This window comes from Mercurialis annua, linkage group LG7, assembly GCF_937616625.2.
Source record: "Mercurialis annua linkage group LG7, ddMerAnnu1.2, whole genome shotgun sequence".
Taxonomy (NCBI): domain Eukaryota; kingdom Viridiplantae; phylum Streptophyta; class Magnoliopsida; order Malpighiales; family Euphorbiaceae; genus Mercurialis; species Mercurialis annua.
In genome coordinates this window covers 6,617,595-6,638,206 of record NC_065576.1, presented here as the reverse complement: position 1 = coordinate 6,638,206, position 20,612 = coordinate 6,617,595, and the positions used below count along the sequence as shown (strand labels likewise).

Here is a 20,612-nt window from a genome sequence, read left to right as displayed (position 1 = left end):
TACGGTGACCTATCTGATCCGTGAAGACGGACATAATATGGAGAACTCATCATGAAGACGAAGGAACCGTTCGTCTTCAGGCGAACCCATCTGAAGACGAACGATTCCTTCGGTCACAAATTTTTGGGTCAACCGGGAGCGGGGATGGATTCAAGCAGCTTGATGATGGCAGTGAGGTAATGAGTTTTAGAGTTTTAATTATTTTGTTTTAGAGGCATTTTGGGTATTCTGTATGATTAAGAGTATTTTGATGACGTATCAGATAATGTGAAGTGGGTTTTAATTTTAATTTTATTTTTTTAAACACCACATCAGTGTTTGTTAACAGCGTCAATCGAAGTTTGCACGGAAGGAGTTTACTGGCTATGAGATCGAAACTCAAAGGGTTTATAGACTGAATTAAAATTTAAGAACGTTAATGATAAAAGAATCAAATATTAGAACAATATGTGCAAATAAGCCTTTAAAAATGTAGCCGTTTTAATTGCAGGATAGAACATAAATTTGAGGACTTATATAAAACAAGACACATGTATGTACTACAACATACACAACCTTAGCGTAGCATCTTACAAAACTTTAAAAAGAATGAATTGCATAACTATTGAAATTAAATAATCATTTAATATAATATTAAACTCGATGTAGTTGAAATCTTTAGAGTTCAATTATTTGTAATATATTTAATTAATTTGATATATAAGATAAAATGTGTCCAGTTCATACTTCAAAACACATAAATGTTCATGTGCATTAATGTATTAGAGATAATACTAATATTGAAGTCTTATCTAAGAGTTTGAATTATTGGGTGAATTGATTATCTAGTCTACATGAGTAATTGAGTAAATTGGTTATCTAATAGTCTCGCCATCCATATCCATTCTAATTAAGAATAATCACTTTTTCTGGATATTTTATTCTAATTGATAATTTTTATTTATAAATTCCTTTTACTACTCTATAGTATATATATATATATATATATATATATATATATATATATATATATATATGCAAAACATTTCTAAAATTAAAATGAACAGAAATGAGTATTATATTAATTTTTTCAAAATATCATCACTTTATTTAGCATAATGAAACATGATGAAGCTGGATGGCTAGGGCTGTAAATGAACCAAACTTCTCGCGAGCAACTCGGTGTTTAGCTCGATAAAAACTCAGTTCGTTTCGTTCGTATTCTAACAAACCGAGCTCGAATTTAATTTTATATTCGTTAATATAAACGAGCCGAACATGTACATAGTGGTGTCTGGCTCGTTTATGTTCACGAACAACTCGATTATTAGTTCGTGAACGAGTTCGAATAAAGTTCGTGAACGAGTTCGAATAAAGTTCGTGAACGAGTTCGAATAAAGTTCGTGAACGAGTTCGAATAAAGTTCGTGAACGAGTTCGTATATAATTCGCGAACAAGTTCGTTTAGATACTCGATTAGGTGTTTGTGAACTAATTCATGTTTAAATTAATTTATATAATTATTTTAAATAATCTAAAAATTATATAGAGTAAACAAAAGGGTTAATTGCAAATTAATACACGAACTTTACCCTAATTTGCAATTACAACACGAATTTTGAAATTTGGCAATTTAATACACCAACTTTCATTTTTTTGGCAAATTAGTACACCGACCAATCATACAACAACACATGGCTTTATATGACAATGTCCACGTTAGTGTTTTTCCAGTTCGGTGTATCAATTCGCCAAAAAATGAAAATCGGTGTACCAATTTGCCAAGTTTTAAAGTTTGTGTTGTAATTGCAAATTAGGGTAAAGTTTGTGTATTAATTTGCAATTAGCCCTAAACAAAATTACATATTTTTGATATAAGAAAACTCATAACCTTAAAAGTAAAAGTGATATACTAAAATATAAAAGTCTAGAAGTAAAACCAGTACAATATATTTCATAAAAAAATGATATACTAAATTTTTAGGTATTATTTTTTATAATTTATTCAGTTCGTATTCGTGTTTGTTCGTTTATATTTTACAGTGTTCATGTTTTGCTTGCGTTCAATCCGTGTTCGTTTAGCCGCTAAATGAATGGGCTCGTTAGTACTCATCGAACTCGTGCACGAGCTTATTTATGACCGAACTCGTTTAGTACTTATCGCTTATTCATGAATGAGCTCGTTTAGTACTTATCGAGCTCGTTCGCGAGCTTGTTCATTTAGCGGCTAAACGAACAAACGCGAGCTGAATACGAACTGAATATAAACACTATAAAATCTAGACGAACTGAATATGAACACTCCGTTCGAAGCTCAACTGAACGTGAATCGAATATGGACACTTTATTCGTTAAATGAACCGAATATGAACATTTTTTTTGGATAAATGATGGTTTATTGAGCTCAACCACAAGGAGGCAATGACGAAATTAGAATTTTTTCAGCCAGGACTAATTAATATATAAAATATAAATAATTTTATCATAAATATGTACATACTTATATTTTTAAAATAATTTCAATATAAAAAATTTTGCTCCTCCAATTGAAATAAAAAATAAAAAAGTTCAAATTTGTGATTTTAGATAAAAAAAAAACTCATGGCTTATTAATTCTGAATGGTTTTACACAAATAATTTTATTTTATAAAAATATGAAATTTGATTTTTTTAAATTGTGTTAAATTAAAGGGGTTAGATGGTATTTTATTGATTCTTTTTATAACTGCAATAAATAAAAAGCGAAAATGATGAATCTAATGTAGCTTTTAGTAGGCTAATAATCACCCACGGACCCTGACTTTATGGGTATCTTACGCTAAACCCCCTGATAAAAAAAAACCTGCCATAAACCTCCTAAACTTTACCTAATGATAAGCTAAACCCCTTTTACCCTAAAACCGCCCCAAAAAACCGCCCCAAGCCCTTTATTTTCTCAAAAATACCTAAAATACCCCTAAGGTCAATAACAAAAACCAAACCAACCTAATCTAACCAAATCTAAAGTCATTATCTAATCAAATCAGACATAAACCATCCAAATCATACTTAAATCACCAATCAACTCAATTAAATCAAACCATCCAACCGAAAACTTCCACCCGCCGCTGCCGGTTTTTTCCGGCCACCACCGTCCATTGCCGCAAAAAAAATTATCCAAATAAAAACTCATTTAATTTTAAAAAATAAATAAACAATTATTTTTAATTTAAATAAAAAAATATTTTTTTTTAAATTAATTTAAACCCACCGTGGTGGGTCTGCTCACCGGTGAGCAGACCCACCACGGTGGGTCTGCAGACCGCAGCAGACCCACCGTCCGGTGGGTCTGCTCTGTGAAGCAGACCCACCGCGGGTCTGCTGCAAATAGCGGTCCCGCGGGGGTCTGCTCTTTGCAGCAGATCCACCGACGCCGGTGGATCTGCTGCAAAGAGTGGATTTGCTGCAAAGAGCAGACCCGCGGTGGATCTGCTCTTTGCAGCAGACCCACCGGCCGGTGGGTCTGCTGCAGATAGCAGACCCACCGCGGTGGGTCTGCTCGCCGGATTGAAATAATTTTTTTTTTAAATTAAAAATAATTATTTATTTAATTTTTAAATAAATTTAGGGTTGATTAGATTTGTTTGGTTTGATTTGATTGGATCGGTTTTAAGTCTGGTTAGATTGAAGTTGTCTGGTTTGTTTGTATTTTTTTACAGATTTGAAGGGTATTTTGGTCAATTTATGCGAAAAGGGGTTTAGCTAATTATTGGGTAAAGTTTAGGGGGTTTACGGCAGGTTTTTTTAGATCAGGGGGTTTAGCGTAAGGTACCCCTAAAGTTAGGGTCCGTGGGTGATTATTAGCCCTTTTAGTAAAATAATAAAAAAATAAAAAAGACATTATATGCATAGGAGTCGAACCTATGAATTTCAAATAAAAAATGAGCATTTAACTCACTGAGCCAAAATGATACCTTTCATTCACCACTACATAGTTTTTATATATAGTAATTTCAGCCCGGGTTAAAGTACACCCGAACTTTAATGTGGTTCCGCCACTGTGAGCAGGCAAATGATCCCAAAAGAAATTAATCAAGAGAAACTATAAAAGTATCCAAACATCATTTTAAAACTCGGCTCGATTCGGTTTATTTACAATCCTAAGGATGCCTAACAACAACATGCCACCATAACAAAATTGAATTAACAAAAACTATGAAACAGACAAAAGAGTACTTGCTTGAATGTCTCCTATTAACTACTTAATGTGCTACGTTGTCCTATGCATAACATTTGTTTTTTTAGCCATAACAGCCAATTATTAGTGTTGTCCCATTCGTGGGAATTAAAAACCCACTTAAAATCTTCCAAAATTTGGAACCTAAATATTCTTCCCAAATTTTATACACACCTATTGGATAATTCTTATTCAATTTAATCAAATTATAATCCAATAATGATTTTCTTACAAATTTTGCATGGCTGGTATATTGACTCCATCATGTGTACATAAGCACTATTTATTTTAATTTATCTCAAATTCACTAATCCTATATGATTACCTGGCCAACATATAATGAGATCCAGATTCTAGATTTTTTAGGTGAGACACTTTAGGTTTGATATTTTGAAATTTTCTTTCATCAATATGTAAATATGTGAAAAAGGTAATTTTTTTTAATTAAACTACATACGTGACTCTAAATGAATTATGAATATATTTGACATAAATCATAAAAATAATAAATCAAAGTGATAAAATTCAAAAAGTATGATATATTTAACAAACGAGATATAGTTGTGTAGATAAAATTATTTTATCTTATAAGAATATTTTTTTCAAAGGTCCAAACTTATACTACTTGATTTACAATATTAGACATGTTGGTGTAATATATACAAGTGAAACATAGAATTTTACTAGGTCTAATGATGATTATGAATTGAATATTGATGTGAACATTTAAATTATTAGTTGCAGTATTATAGTTATAGACAATGATTTTGTCGTCACTTGCCATCAATTTGACCATGAAGATTTAGGAATTGATTTTATTAAAATTAATAATCAAGTTTGAAGATCATGAAAATCTTGGTTTGTTGTGGCCATATTGATATAAGGCTTATCCCCTTAAAACCCCCTCACCTTTTACCCCCAATTCGTTTGCACCCTCACGTTGCAAAACCACCAAATATACCCAAATTACGACCTTTCACTTTCAATTGCACCCTCAAGCATTAAATTGATCTCTTTTCACTTGAAAAAATAGATTTATTTTTGTTTTAAATAAAATATTAAGTCCTATTTTAAAATATATGCTAAAATTTAAAGTATTCATTTGAACATTTTTCAAGTGAAAAGAGGTCAATTTAATGCTTGAGGGTATAATTGAAAGTGAAAGGTCGTAATTTGGGTATATTTGGTGGTTTTACAACGTGAGGGTGCAAACGAATTGGGGGTAAAAGGTGGGGGGATTTTAAGGGGATAAGCCTTGATATAATGTATAGATTCCAGACATTATCATTAAGTTCTCACCTGATTCACTATATCCTGTATTTAATTTATGCGAGAAACTATAATCGCATTTGGCACATATACAAGAAGTAACAGAAAGTAAAAATTACTATATATGCATCATCTTATAAATAAATTCATTTTTTCAATATTATTGTATATTTATGTTATTTATTTGACAATAATTAATAATTTATAACTTTAATTTAATTTAATATTTAAATTAATTTTAATATTTATAAAAAAAAATTAATAGAGACTATTATTATTTCTTATTTGACCCATTATTACGTAATTATTTTTGATTACTTCTAATTTGATTTAAACTATTATTATACTTATATGGTATTATTTGAACAGTTATTATTTACAAGTTGAATAAAAATTTATCTTTGATAATTTTTTTTACTTTTCATAAGACTTATATTAGTTTTAGTATTATAATATTTTAATTTCACTAACATCTTCTTAATATTAATGACAGAAATAGTTTTAGTTCAGGTAGTGAAAAATAAATTAATGCAATAGCTTTAATAAGTAAAATTTAATAGAATGTATTAGTGTAATTTTTCCTTCACGTTTTTATATTTTATTTGTAAAAATGATTGAAACTTAGTTATTTTTTTTAGTACAAGGTTCATGAGATTTTCTGAAGGGATCTCAACTATGAGACGACACCTTTAAACCTTCCACATTTAGACTAATCTCCACCCGAACCGTGTAGGTCCCTTGCGGGAAGCAAACTCTGGCCTCAAGTTTTAAACGGCTGCATACATGAGTACGGTTCGAACCCGCTATTCCACTTAAGTTAAAAGAGCATCTTATCAGCTCATCTACGCCTTGGGGTTAGTTAATTTTCTTATTTGTTAAATTAACATGTTTCTAGATTAAGATATTATTTCTATGCACTTAATTAGTACTATAAAGATGTTCATAAGATTATATTTAGAGGTCAATGATAGCCGAAAACTAAAAACTAAATTGGATTGCTTTCATATTATGGTGGAGACCTTAGGTTATTTTTTTTCAAATAGCTTGTTGCAATGTACAAAAGATGCGCATCAATTCCTTAACAAAATCGTCAATTTCATACTTTGACAGTTCTGCCGATTATTTTCTTTAAAAATTACATTAGCAGTGTTTAAACTTTTTTTAAATATTTTATTTGAGTGTTTAAATTTTTAATATTTTATTTTTTAAAAATGTATGAAATAAGTGCTTTTGACCGTTTATCAGTCATTAATATGATAAAAAGACAAAAATAAACTTAATTTTAATTAAAATTTCATAATTATATTAGTAAAATAATATTAGTAATTTGGATAATTGATGCTATGTTTTCCTATTTGGCATCAAAAAAGAATTTTTTGTTTGTTTTTGGCTTGATTATAGTAGTAATTTGATGATAGAACAATAGTTTAAAAGACACTAATTTGATATACTTTTAAAAAATTAAATATTTATTTAAAAAAAATAAAAATTCAGACACTAAAACATAATATTTAGAAAAGTTTAAACACCTAGCGTCCAAGTATAATCTTTTTTTTTTTTTTTTTTTATAATAGTAGTAATAAAATCTGAGTATATTTTAGGATGTAAATGGAGAAATATAAATAAATATTATTTTTCACTTGGGTTATTGGAGTTATAAATTAATGTAATAGGTCTAATAAGACCTTTTTGGGTACCACATCAAATGATGTAATTTAAAAGTCCTATATTAGGAAATAATGTTGCCAGATTGCCGATGGCCCGTTTAAGCCGTGATTAAGAAAAACTTTTTAGACTAATATGACTAACGTGAATGGTGATTGGCCATTTCTTATAATAAAAATGTTATAGATCCAACATCTTTTAGAAATTTGTTTTTATATTTTTCTATTGAGAGAATTATAATTTTATAAGCTGGTTTATCATATACTATATTTTATACTAAAATCTCTGCGAGTCTGATTCAATATATATACAAATGATGTTGAATATATCCATTTGTCAATCAAATGATCTTATTATTACAAATAAAATATAATCTAGTAATTTAATATTTTTTTACATCAAATTATCTATAATTTGATAATTGTATTAAATTATAAAATTTATATCAATTACTAATGAATAAATATACGTATTTGAAAAACAATTATGTTGATTTTGTTTCATTTGTAGATTAATTTGTTATAAAGTTAAATTAACCGACTAAATGTATTTTATTTTACTAATTAGACCCTTTCACTAACATGTGAATATATTTAGAATAAATTACTGGACAAGATTGACAAAAAAATTCAATACTAAAGTATATATATGGCAAATGACCTCTAGGTAAATATATTTTACTCTTTCAAAAAACTAAATAAGAATTTAATAAGGTAACCCCAACATACAAAATTATGACTAATTAGTAGTATAAGACAAAATGCAATAATTTCCAATTTTTTTGGCAGTTTGGAGGGGTTGGCTAACTAGAAAAATATTACAAATATTTATTTTTTTATAATTCTTGTTGATTCGAAATCTGAACTAAACTTTGTTTATGTTTAAGTGTCGCTGATTCCACCTCAATTTAATATATAAAAAAATAGCTAGACTGCAATTTTCAACTATAGTTGAAGAAGAAGAAGAAGACAAAATAATTTCCCACGTGGGTACAAGAGGAATTTGCTGGATCATACTCAACTCAACTATAAGAATTAAGAGTAGCTTCTGTATAATTTAGTGCACTTGAAGAAAAATAATCTCAATACAATTTTGCATAATTATAAGGTAAGCTTTATAGTATATACTCTGTTAAATTTAGAATATATATATTTTTCTCAGTTTTTCAAGTCTCTAAACAGTTTGAATTTAGGGTTTGATATAATTTATATGGTTTTTTTTCTTCAAAATTTCAAATTTATGGTGGGTTCTAATTGAATTCCAAGTTTATGGGGATTGAGAGACGGTGTGTCTGTCAAGTTTTTTTCTTTGAAACCTAAAATTTCTTCATGAACTGTATAATATATGAGTTGATCCATGAACACTATAGTAGAATTTTTGTTAATTTTCTCCTTTTGTTTTCATGATCAATTTTTTTAAATTTTTTTGAGTTATCTGTATAGGTAAGTTCAAGAACTGAAAAACTTTTGCTAGATTGAAATCTGATTTTTGCTAGAAATGAAATTTTTTTCTTTGGGGTTTGCAGTTTTTCACCATTTTTTTGGAATAGGGTTCATGTAATTCAGATTATTATAATTTCATTAATCTAATTTGGTTTTATTTCACATGCAGCCTCAAGACTTTCCATATATAAAAGATATATATTGCTGTTCTGAGAATAAGTTGCCCTAATGGATATAGCTACATGGTTTTCTGGCCAGGTATGTTTTTCAACCCTTTCATTCTATGTTAATTCTGATTTTAATCAAATATTAGAATTATTCACAACCAAATCCTTTAAAAAGATTGTTCTTTAATCGTTTTTAGATAGTACAGACACTTCATTCGATCAACAATTTCCGTTTCGAAAACGTGTCGGAAACTTAGCATTTCCAAGTGTCCCATATCCCTGTCCATGCTACCTAGATCTTCTTCCATAGTTTCTGATTATATATAATTATGGGTTTATTAATCACAGGATTTGGAAGATTACAAGCTGATCCATGAATATCATATCAACACAATTGCTGAATTGACCACAAAAAACATGGCAAATACACTTTCAGATAATAATAATAATCTTCAGCCATCTTTCTCTTCTGATGAGAGCCATTCTTCATGCCCTAATCCTTCAGTTGAAATAAGTTTTGAAAGACCTAATAAACTTCATAAAACCAACAGCTGGAGCTCAAACATTACTACTGCTGATCTGCACCATTCACCAAGATCTTCTCCTACTGGCCAGCTTCTGTCTTTTGAAAACCCTAAAATTATTTCTTCGCCATCTTTGAAATCCCAGCAGTCCAATTTCATGAATGTTGAATCCATTATTAAGCCAAAAGATGAAGCTGTGTCTCCAACAAATGTTCTCTTTCGACCGGTGATTTCGAAATCGGATTACGAAATGAAGGACAATAACAAAAGATCTTGTTCCATGACCAGAACTCTAGCTCATGGTCAAGATCATATTTTGGCCGAAAGAAAGAGGAGAGAAAAGCTTAGCCAGAGGTTTATTGCTCTTTCAGCCCTTGTTCCAGACCTAAAGAAGGTACTTTTTCTTTTTCAATTATATGATCGGATCCCATAGGATATTCAAAATTCAAATTCGAGATATCATAATGGGTTAATAATTTCTGCAGATATCCAACTATAACATTTTTATAAAACGGTTATCGAATTTTTAGAAGTAACAAAACAAATACCGAATTATATCTTTTTGAGAAAATGATAGACCAAATTATAGAAAGTAACAAAATAATTATCGAGCTTGTACTTTTTTGCAAAATAATAATTACCAAACTAATAATTTTTTACAAAATGATTACTGATCTGATGCTTTTGCTCATCTATATAAGCAAGTTGGTGTCCACGTCAATAAGCCGGTTACGTTTTTTTTTATTAAAACTATAGTTCGTTAACCGCTTCATAACTTTTTATAATTCAGTAACCGTTTTGTAAAAAGTCTATAGTATGATAATTATTTTGTAAAATTTTATAATTCGGTAACTGTTGTGTAAAAAGGTTATAGTTCGATAACCGGAAAAATATTTAACCCTTCCATAATCTTAGAATATTCATATTATATAAGAATAAATTTTGACATAGCATGTTAAGAATTTGAGTGATTTATATCAACCTTTCCTCTATGTTTCAGTTGGATACCAATGTTTTTTTTAATTTCTAGCAAATTGATATCAAATATTTTAACTTAAGTTTCAAATTCTTTTACATCAAAATTAGTCTATGTAACAATTGGTAGTAACAAAATCCTAACGACAAAATGAATTTATCTACCAAAAACCATACAGCTCATTTATACACATGGATTTTGAACCTTGCTAGTCCAGTTTAATATTTATTCGAATATTGCCAAATATACACATAATTCGTTTGGAGATGTTGGGGTATCGCATATGCAAGGTAGGATAAATATTTTGCGCACGTATATTTTTCATGTCAGATTGGCCACACTTTAAACAAGTCATAGATATATTGACAATATTTGAAGAAATATTATATCAAACTAACAAAGTTTAAAGAATATGATATAAATGACCGATAGTTGTGGATAGATAATTTTTTTGATAATTGAAGATAGAGAGAATGTTTGAGTTATAATTTTTTTTTGCGCATTTCGTAACATTCAAACTCTTAAACCTACTTTTTTCTAAGTTTTTGATTGTTTTTACAATTGCATGTAGATGGACAAAGCTTCTGTTCTTGGAGATGCAATCAAATATGTGAAAGAACTTCAAGGACGAGTAAAAGCTCTTGAAGAACAGACCAAAAAGAAAACTATGGAATCAATTGTTATAGTTAAGAGGACTCAACTCTCTGCTGACTCAACATCATCATCTTCATGTTATGAGAGCTTTGATGGTGTCTCCGATACCACCCTTCCGGAGATTGAAGCTCGAGTATCGAATAAAGATATACTCATTCGAATCCATTGTGAGAAACAAAACGGACTTGTTCCCAAAATATTACATGAAATAGAAAATATTCATCATTTATCTGTCATCAACACCAGCATTTTGGCCTTTGGAGATTCCACACTTGACATCACCATTATTGCTCGGGTAAGTAATTGGTTTATGTTCATTGTTTTTAAATAAATAATTAAACTCTTTATTTTAGTTACTTCTCATACATAAATAATTGATTCAAAATGTGAAATTATTATACCAATCTTTCAAATTGTTTTATTCAAAATATATTTGTCAAATTTATCATACTTGTGTGTATAATAATTTTTTTAAATCATTGTTTATCTAATTAGCAAGCTGAGAACTAATTAATCAGTATCCATGATAAATATTTTTGCAGATGGATGCTGAATACTCCATGACATTGAAGGATCTCGTGAAAAATCTGAGAGTGGCTTTTCTAAAAATCATGTAATTAAACTAAATAAGTTGATCAGTAATTTGCATGTGCATTAGACTATGAATTTGATCTTTTGCCACGACATTAATTATATTATCTTGTTGGGTAATTTTTTACTTCCCAAGTTTTTGCGTGGTGAATCTGTCACACCACGTTGTATTACCCACATTCTGTAGAAAACAATCTTGTTTTGTGGCCATTAATCATTATGGTTTTAGTTTTATCTGAAAGTTGTGTTTGAAGGAGTAAACCCTAGATCGATTAGAAATTGTTCATAGGGACACTTTTTTTCCCCTTTCAAGTTAGGGTTTTTCTTTTGTTGTTCTTTTTCCTCATTTTGTAAGGAATTTGTTTTTGTATCTCATGTACTGTAATGTTGATGTAATTATTTGGTTGGTTTGGATTTAATTGGTTTGTGTAATTACACTGATCTTTAATTAAGAATAAATATATGCATATACTAGCATGTTTGAATTAATCACATTAGTGGTGTGAGACAATATGCATGGCAGCTCATTAGCCATTCACAATATTACTAATTGGCAACTATATTGATTAATGATCATTAATTTTTTAAATATTCTTACAGCTGGACAGCTTATCTTTGCTTCCTTGATTTTTGGAACTTATTTTAAATAACTCAGATATTTTATAGTAGTTCATCTTTGGCAGCTCATATAGCTGTTTTTCTATTGCACATAAGTTTCTGGTATTTGAATTGTTAATTTTTGCACTATAGTGCTTATTGATCGATGTTTACCAAATTACCATGGTTAGTAATGATTTTTTCCTTATGCAATTAATTTTTAACATCGACTGATTATTATTTCCAAACAGATGCTAATTGAATAGATAGTTCGATGCTATGGCATTTTTTAGTCATTTGAAGATGAAATAATATCAGTATATCAGTTCGTAGGTGATAATTAACTTTCTAGTCGTTTATATTTTGATTTCTTAATCTATATTTCCTTTCTCAGAGTCGTAGTTTCTATAAGTGACGAAATTCGAATTTTAACTTTAAAAAGGCCAAATTATAGTATATAATAGGCTTAATTACTTAAAAAACCTCCACCTTATAATATTTTTTCGTTTATACCATGACCTAGAAAAAAGTTCATTTGTACCCTTTTTTTGATTTTTTGTTTTCAACTCTACTCTAAAGCACTAAATTGAACTTTTTTTATCTAGAAAAACCTTAAAATAATCCTTCATTTTTTAACTTATTTGTATTTTTTTAAATAGAAAAAAGATGATATAACCCTTCTATTTAATTATTTTTAATATTTTCATCCTTTAATTAATTAAATTGTCAAAAAATAAAATTTTGGGGTACAATTGAAAACGAAAAATCAAAAAAAGGGTACAAATGAACTTTTTCCTAGGTCAGGGTGTAAACGAAAAATTGTTTTAAGATGGGGTTTTTTAAGTAATTAGGCCTATATAATATAGAAAGGGGTAAATATTTAAATTAAGAAGGGCCAGATCGTAAAATTTAAAAACTCTAAATACTAAATTTTACATTTTTAAAAGGCCAGAAGGGGTCATGGCCATTCCAGACCCCCCCCCCCCCCCCCCATTGGTTTTTATTATGCCGTTTCAAAAGTACCACTTGTACGTAAATTTTAAATGTGAAATTTTTTTCCGTCACTTCTTATTGCTTTTCAATATGTAGTTTATTCATAAAAAAACAGTTTAAGGTTTACCATTTAATCTTCAAAATAAAAAATTACTCAAATTTAGTGTAATGTATATTTTTACTCAAAAGTAATAATATCATTAAAATAAACAATTTCGGTATAATATGTGAGCAATAAAAAATTAGAAATAGAATAAATCCCTTTAATAAGTAATCGAACAACTTGATATGCCGATTTTATAATAAAATATACTGGATTACTATTCGCCGCTGCTTTTTACTACTCACCGCCCCCACACATTACCTTTTTGCCCTTTTCTTTATAAAAAACCAAATCCACTGAATTCATTCAAATCTATCAAATGAAACCCATATTCTACGGTGTAAATGTTAAATCTTGGGGGAGATAGAGGTCGGAAATCGCCGGTAAACATTCGATTTTAAATTTTTTTTATCGTATTAATATTTTTTAGCTTTTTTTAATTTTTTTTTTGGGTGTCAAGTAGTTAGGGGCGGCGAATCGTAAAACTCTAAAATATATTGTGACATTTTGTTAATAAAGAAAACAAGAATTGTAATCTTAAAAAAAATAGAGCTGTCATCAACCTCTTTGTATCTTTTATTTTTTGGATAAATGATTATTGAATTAGCTCAACCACAAAGCAGTGGAAGGCAAAAAGTCTTTGCGAGAAAGACAGAGCTACGAATAATTACAGAAGAAAATTAAATTTCTATAAACATCATTAGCTGAATAATCAAAATCCTTGTTGTAGTCCTTGTAGAAAAGAACCGCTTTGCAAATAGACGAATAAGCTAGAGAATCGACGTCCACCGTATCATTACTGAATATTCTCCTGTTTCTCGCTTTCCACAGCTCCCAAATAACGAAAAACCAAATTGTTTGCCATAGATTTTGATATTTCCTGTTAGATAAGCTACTCCAAGCATCGAAGAAATTATGAATAGTGTCCGGGACAACCCAAAGAAGATTACATCTGTTCAAGATCCCATTCCAAGTAAGCCATGCAAACCGGCAATGAAGAATGATGTGAATACTCGTCTCCTCTTCCAAGCAAAACAAACAAGAAGAATTAATTAAAGGAATTCTTCGACGAATCAATACGGCATTTGAAGATATCCTATCTCTTCATTTGCTTAATAACACTATATATTGGAGAGTTCTATAAATATAACTAAATTTAACATCTCGCTTTAAAAATGTAGATCTGGCCATAAAAAGAAAAAAAACAAAACAAAAATTCCTAAAAAAAAACCTTTCAAAAAAAATATATTTATCAATGAATATAAACTTTTATTTATTATAAAAATAAGTAAAATTTAAAATAAAATAGACTTACCTTCCATAAAAAAACTGACAAATATTCCAAACGAAATCAGTTTAAGGTCTGTTAAAAAAAAATCAGTTTAAGGTGAACAACAATTTTGTTTTTTAAAAAAAGACAGCTAGAATTTATTGTGTACGCAATCTACATTTAAATACAAACTAATGTATCTTTTTCACTTGTTGCTCTCACTTCTTCGATGATCTCATAACTTTTGGTTTCTCTCCTAACTTCTTTAATTAATCCGTTTCTCCTATAAAAGATAAAAATGTCCTCGTCGTGAATGTCTTTGAATCTTATCCAAAATAATCACTCTCTTGTGCTAAAGCATCACAAAAGCATCATTTTATTTGGAAGAGACTAAGAAAACCAAAGGATTTATTTTAAAACTCCCTGATCTTTTAGCCTTTTTTTCGATCATACCCCGACATTAGATAATCATCAATTTTATTTTATTTTACATTTTCGTATTTCAATTGGATCCTGAAATATTAAATAAATGTCTTTTTCATTTGAAAAAAATTCAAAAAATTCTCGATGTTTAGCATATATTAATTATATATGTTTTAAATTTAGTTAAATTAATTAAAATATTTAAATTAGTTTTAATTTGATTTTAGTTTATAGTTAGCTTTTAAAGATGAAGGACTTATTTGGATTTTTTTGAATTAAAAAATATCAAATTTTATCCCTTTACTTAGTTATTTGAATAATTACACCCTTAAAGTAAAAAAATTGTCTCATCAAATTGAAAATTTAAGGTATATTTGAAACACTAAAATACAAAATAGGATAAAATTAGTGACTTTTTAATGTTAGGGTAGAATAAAAGAGGACTAAAAGGTGTTTTTTCTTCTAGGCATTAGGCCTGAAAAAACCCAAAGATTTGCCTTATAATTAGACACATTGGTGGAAGAAAAAAATGACATAAACCACCTCCTTGCTAGAAATATTTGTAACAGATTCTTCCAATTCTTTTTTGTTTTATGACTATTAAGTTTTTAAGCGAATTGTTTAAAAACCTTATGCATATCTCATAATTTACACGCTTGTCTTTTTTGTTTGAAAATTAAACGATATATTTTTTTATTTTTGTTTCCGTCAATTCCGCTCCATTTTTAGTGTTAATCAACCGAATCAAAAAATTTAAGTAAAAAAAAGTTAAACTTCAATTTAATATTTAAACTTATAACTATAAAATCACATTAATTTTTTTTTTTCAAATACAATCAACAATAGCAAGCATGCCATATAGAGCTGCTGCAACAAAAGCTTATTCTAATTTATATATATATATATATATATATATATATATATATATATATATACAACACCACAAGACATAAATCATAAATAATTGGTTTAATTACTTAAAAATATCTAATTTCTTTAACTTCTCATTAATAATCCAGCCTTTTAAAAATATTATTTTTGACTTAATTTTAATAAGTACGTTTCAATTATATCCAACTATTCAATTTTTTCGAATGAAATGACAAACTTTTTTATTTTTTCATTTATGATCAAACTTTTTAGTTCCGTTGTTTATAGCCTAAACTAATATATTTCCATTAAAATACTAATAAGTTTGGTCATAAATAAAAAATATCAAAACAATTTGACTTTTTTTAATAAATAGCCTAATTAGCTATAATTCATTTAAAAAATATATCTATAAAATTAAAATAAACATAACGTTTTTAAAAGACTGGATTAAAAATAAAAAATAAAAAAATTCAGTATTTTGAGTGATTAACCTAAATAGTTTTGTTAAGAAAAGCTAATAGATCCTTGAGAAATCAAGAGATTTCTTTCCATCATAGGCATTGCTAAAGAAATTGTTGACATAATCTTCAAATACCACTTCTCTATAATTAGCCACCCCATCGTTCTTCACCACTTCATCCAACGGTCCAATTTTTTCCAATCCTTTTGGAATGGTGAATATTGGAATTGAAACTCTTGATTTTGTGCTTGTAGTCCGCACTCTATGCTCAGCACTTTTATACTTTCCATTACTCACTATCTACAAAATTTAAACCATCAATCGAACAAACTGCATGAAAATCTACTTTTTTTGAAACTACATGAATGTCTATTTATGTAGAAAGTATTGGGCAGGAATAATTACAAGGACATTTGTGAACCCGTTCGTTTGACAGCTAAAATATATAAAACTTTGAGCACAAAAATATGCAATTTTCTTATATCAAAACTATGTAATTTTATTAAATTTATATAGTTTTAGAATTATATAAGATATTTATAAAAGCTAATTTGAATCTGAGTCCGTTTTCAGATATCTAATCGAGTTTCTAAATGAACTCATTCACGAACTTGTCACGAGTTTGTCACGAACCACTAAACAAACTCTTAGTGAACGTAAGCAAGCCGAACACCGTTATGTTCATGTTCGGCTCATTTAAATTAACGAATATAAAATCAAGTTTGAACTCGGTTCGTCTAGAATACGGACGAACACGAACCGAACTCTTATCAGCAGTTCGGTTCATTTACACCCTGCATTTTAGATGAAAAATATTCATTTTGGTGCATAAACTTATATGACATGATTAATAAGGGCCAATCTTATTCATTTAGATCAAATCGATCCAGACATTTATCATTTCCTAATAATTTAAACTCATTTGATCATATTGAACCTTTTTGATTTTGTGATATAAATTTAAAAAACTTTATAGCATATTCTAAATATAGAAAACTCTAAATACCTCCAGGACATTTCCGATGTTGACGACCAAAGCACCATGGAGAGGTGGAATTTCCATCCATTCCCCTTTTTTCTTGCCATCAATATTTTCTTCAACTTTAACATAGAGACCACCAATGCCATCTTGTAGTAAAACAGTTAGGGTTCCCATATCGGAGTGACGGCCGGCACCGACAGTGAGCTCGGGATTCGGACATGTCGGATAATAGTTCATGTTCACCATTTTCGACCCTATTAATGCTTCAATTTTTGCATCATCTACTTTCACTCCTAGCTTCTCCATTAAAGCTTCTAGTAGTTCCTTCACCATCTTACTTGATGTTTTAATATATTCCAGCGCGACATTTCTGAAAAATAACACAAAAAGTATAGTTAGTGTGTTGATAAAATCCAAAACAATTAGTTTTGAATTGTAGACATGAAAGTTGATCATTTATAAAGTTTATCAAGTTTAAAAAGTTTACAGTAATTCTAATTTTAAAAGGTGTTAAAAAATCTATTTTTTTGACTTTTTAAAAGTTTATTTTAACCTTTTAAAAATTACAGTTCTATTGCAATTGGCTAATTCGTTAGAAATTTATTAAATTCTTCAACTGGTTTAATATTGTTTTTAAATTAATCTATCCAAACGGTATGGTATTCCAATTGAAAACTCTATTTTTTTAGTTTTTCTTTTAAAATATTATACATTTAATTTCTACATAGGTACAATTAAATCAATTTTTAAAAAAAATGAATAGATTTATAGCGAATTGGTCAAATTATAATAGATTTACGACTTTTAAAAAAATTAAATAGATTTCAAAAATAACTAAAAAAATTAGTTTTTTATACAATTAGACCATTTTAAAATGGTTTTATTGCAGTGAAGGAACCAGACTTCTTACTCAGGGAGACGAAATTCACTTATCAAAAAATAATTATTGATTTGTCTAAAAAATGTTATTATTCTAAATAGGCCTAATAAAAAAAAAATACACTTTTTAGCCTTTTTTTTAATTTTAATCCGACGTTGCAATTTTATCAATTAGTATCCCGATGTCGTTCCAAACAATTAAATTGATTCTTTTTCACTTGAGAAAAATGTCAGTTTCATCCTTTTTTTTAGTATAATTTTTAAAAAGCACTTAAAATTATAAAAAGAACAAAAGCCCTCTTCCCCATCAATTAAAATATTAATAATAAAATTTTATATCAATATTATAATATCAAAAGTATTCACCGCCACACTCTTCGACCTCGCCGCCTTTTTTCCGCTTCCTCGTATATTCAAAATAATTAATATTTTCTAATTAATGAATTAATATATGCAAAATTTTAATTAATTTTATTAAATTTAAATAATTTTTTTAAAATGATAATAATTTTTTCAAATAAAAGTTAATCTTTCTAAAACCTGTTCGTATTCCTCATGACGATGGAAAACGAATTGAATTCGCCAGTTCGCATCTTGTATCTTCTGAAACAGATCTGATTGGTCTTTCTCGTGACAAATCCAGTGGCAAACCCAGAGCGGGTTCGTCACGAGAAAGACAAACGGGTTTTAAAAAATATACTTTATTTTAAAAAGTTATTAAATAATAAATTATATTATTATTTGAATTTATGGCGAAGAGAAGTTTTCGTTCTTTTTTATAACATTAAGTGCTTTTTAAAAATATGCTAAAAATAAAGGATCAAATTTATATTTTTCAATTAAAAGAATTAATTTAAATTTTTTGGATAGAATTGAAAACTTAAAATGTAAATTTAGGTGAACTGGATAAAATTGTAACGTGCGAGTGAAATTAAAAAGAGTCTAAAAAGCCAAAGGTTTTTTTTTTTTTGACTAGGCCTTCTAAATATCATACGAATACACTTTTTTTTTAATTAAAGAGCCATATAAATACACTTATTAAAACCATATCATCAATTGACGTATTCACAAAAAGAATTCAATTCACTTATGTATTTCATCAAATCATCAAATACTGTATCACTTATATAAAACAAAAAAAGTATAAATTTATGTTAAACTCATTTATATAATTCATTAATCCATCAATAATTAATTCATCAATTCATTTATAAATAATATTAAAAATTAGTAATAATCTAAATAATATCTTACGTAGTTCATCAATTCATGCATTCATTATTTTATTAATTCACTTATATAAAGCACAAAAAAATCATCAAATAAAAATTCTAAATTTTACTTGAAATAGCAAAAAATAATTCATCAATAATCAATAAATAAATTTAAATTATCAATCAACTTATATACAAAATAAAAAAATATCAAACTAACACTTACTATTTGTATTTTTTCTATCGAATCTATCATTTGTAATTGCTAAATATAAATAACCTAACACATAAACCTTAATATAATTATTATATAATTTTATGAATTAAATTAATTTATATAATTAAAAAGAAAGAAAAATTTACTTAAAGTGAAATAAAATTATAATTTTTTAAATAGTTAGAACAGAGTGGACGGCGACACTTAAAATTTTAGTTAGGTGTTTTTTTTAGGTTTGCAATATTAGAATCACGAGTCTTTCTAGGGAGCCGCTTAGACAACTGAAGTATCTCTAGTAGATCCCTGTCCGGCTGAAGGGATGCGGTGTCCACTCAGCTTTGCTCATGCTTAATCGATATATATAGAACAATTAGTAAAATTGTGTTAAAATTAATAGTAATTTTTTTAAACTAAAATTAAATTTTTGAAATTAGAAATTTGGATGAAATAGACCTTTAGATGTCAAGGGCTTAATCTTACTTGCATTCTTGAGGCCAAACTTGAAGTGCTTCATCATCATTAGTGTAAACCATATTAAGAGAGTCTTTCCACTCCAATGCCTTCTCTTGTTCCGGCGCAAAACTTGTACCATACTTCACCAACGGACTAGGGCTCACACCGCTAAGATAGACCGCCTTCTTTTCAGCCGGTTGGCTAAAGAAATTATGAGCCGCGTCCTTAAGTGACTCGAGCAGCTCGATAGGCACGCTATGGTTCACCACTTGAAAGAACCCGAAAGCCTCCGCGGCTCTGGAAATTTCGTCCACTACTTCGTCATGGTTAGGACCGTTAAGTTTCGATAAATCAATCGGCGGATTATCATAAGACGGTACGTTTAGATTGTGTATTCTTTCATGTTCAGGTTGTATGTACCGTTGTGGTACGTTTAATAGTAGTCCTGAATCCACCATGCCTTTGACGCCATTTCCATTTCTTACCACAAAAGTGAAAATTCGATCGTTTGAATCCAAGAAACTTGGAGCTTGAGACATGTTTGTGTTGGTAAAATTTAAAAGAAATTTGAAAGATTAGAAAATTATGTGTGTAATTGGATTAGTCATGGATACCATATTATATATACAATTTTTTTTCAGGTCGCTTTAGTTATTAAATAAAAAT

The 20,612-nt window shown here is 28.5% G+C and overlaps 2 protein-coding genes across 2 annotated transcripts; one reads left to right on the top strand and one right to left on the bottom strand.

Annotated features, from left to right (window-relative positions):
- Nucleotides 1-8,117: 8,117 nt before the first annotated feature.
- Nucleotides 8,118-11,901, top strand: LOC126655284 (transcription factor bHLH18-like). The gene is made up of 5 exons (XM_050349400.2): nt 8,118-8,235; nt 8,740-8,828; nt 9,086-9,655; nt 10,809-11,186; nt 11,434-11,901. The coding sequence occupies exons 2-5, from the start codon at nt 8,799-8,801 to the stop codon at nt 11,506-11,508; spliced, it is 1,053 nt and encodes a 350-aa protein (XP_050205357.1). The 5' UTR covers nt 8,118-8,235; nt 8,740-8,798; the 3' UTR covers nt 11,509-11,901.
- Nucleotides 11,902-16,102: 4,201 nt separating this feature from the next.
- Nucleotides 16,103-20,520, bottom strand: LOC126655283 (scopoletin 8-hydroxylase-like). The gene is made up of 3 exons (XM_050349399.2): nt 19,974-20,520; nt 17,208-17,553; nt 16,103-16,501 (listed from the first exon to the last, which is right to left on the bottom strand). Exons 1-3 carry the CDS (start codon nt 20,483-20,485, stop codon nt 16,256-16,258), a joined length of 1,104 nt encoding a protein of 367 aa, XP_050205356.1. The 5' UTR covers nt 20,486-20,520; the 3' UTR covers nt 16,103-16,255.
- Between the last annotated feature and the right edge of the window lie 92 nt (nt 20,521-20,612).

Coding starts and splice junctions, on each gene's coding strand:
- LOC126655284 (XM_050349400.2), top strand. CDS start 8,799: ATGGATATAGCTACATGGTTTTCTGGCCAG. Junction 9,656..10,808: donor TTGTTCCAGACCTAAAGAAG/GTACTTTTTCTT, acceptor AATTGCATGTAG/ATGGACAAAGCTTCTGTTCT. Junction 11,187..11,433: donor ACATCACCATTATTGCTCGG/GTAAGTAATTGG, acceptor ATATTTTTGCAG/ATGGATGCTGAATACTCCAT.
- LOC126655283 (XM_050349399.2), bottom strand. CDS start 20,485: ATGTCTCAAGCTCCAAGTTTCTTGGATTCAAACGATCGAATTTTCACT. Junction 17,554..19,973: donor GTTTGGCCTCAAGAATGCAA/GTAAGATTAAGC, acceptor GTTATTTTTCAG/AAATGTCGCGCTGGAATATA. Junction 16,502..17,207: donor ACATCGGAAATGTCCTGGAG/GTATTTAGAGTT, acceptor TAAATTTTGTAG/ATAGTGAGTAATGGAAAGTA.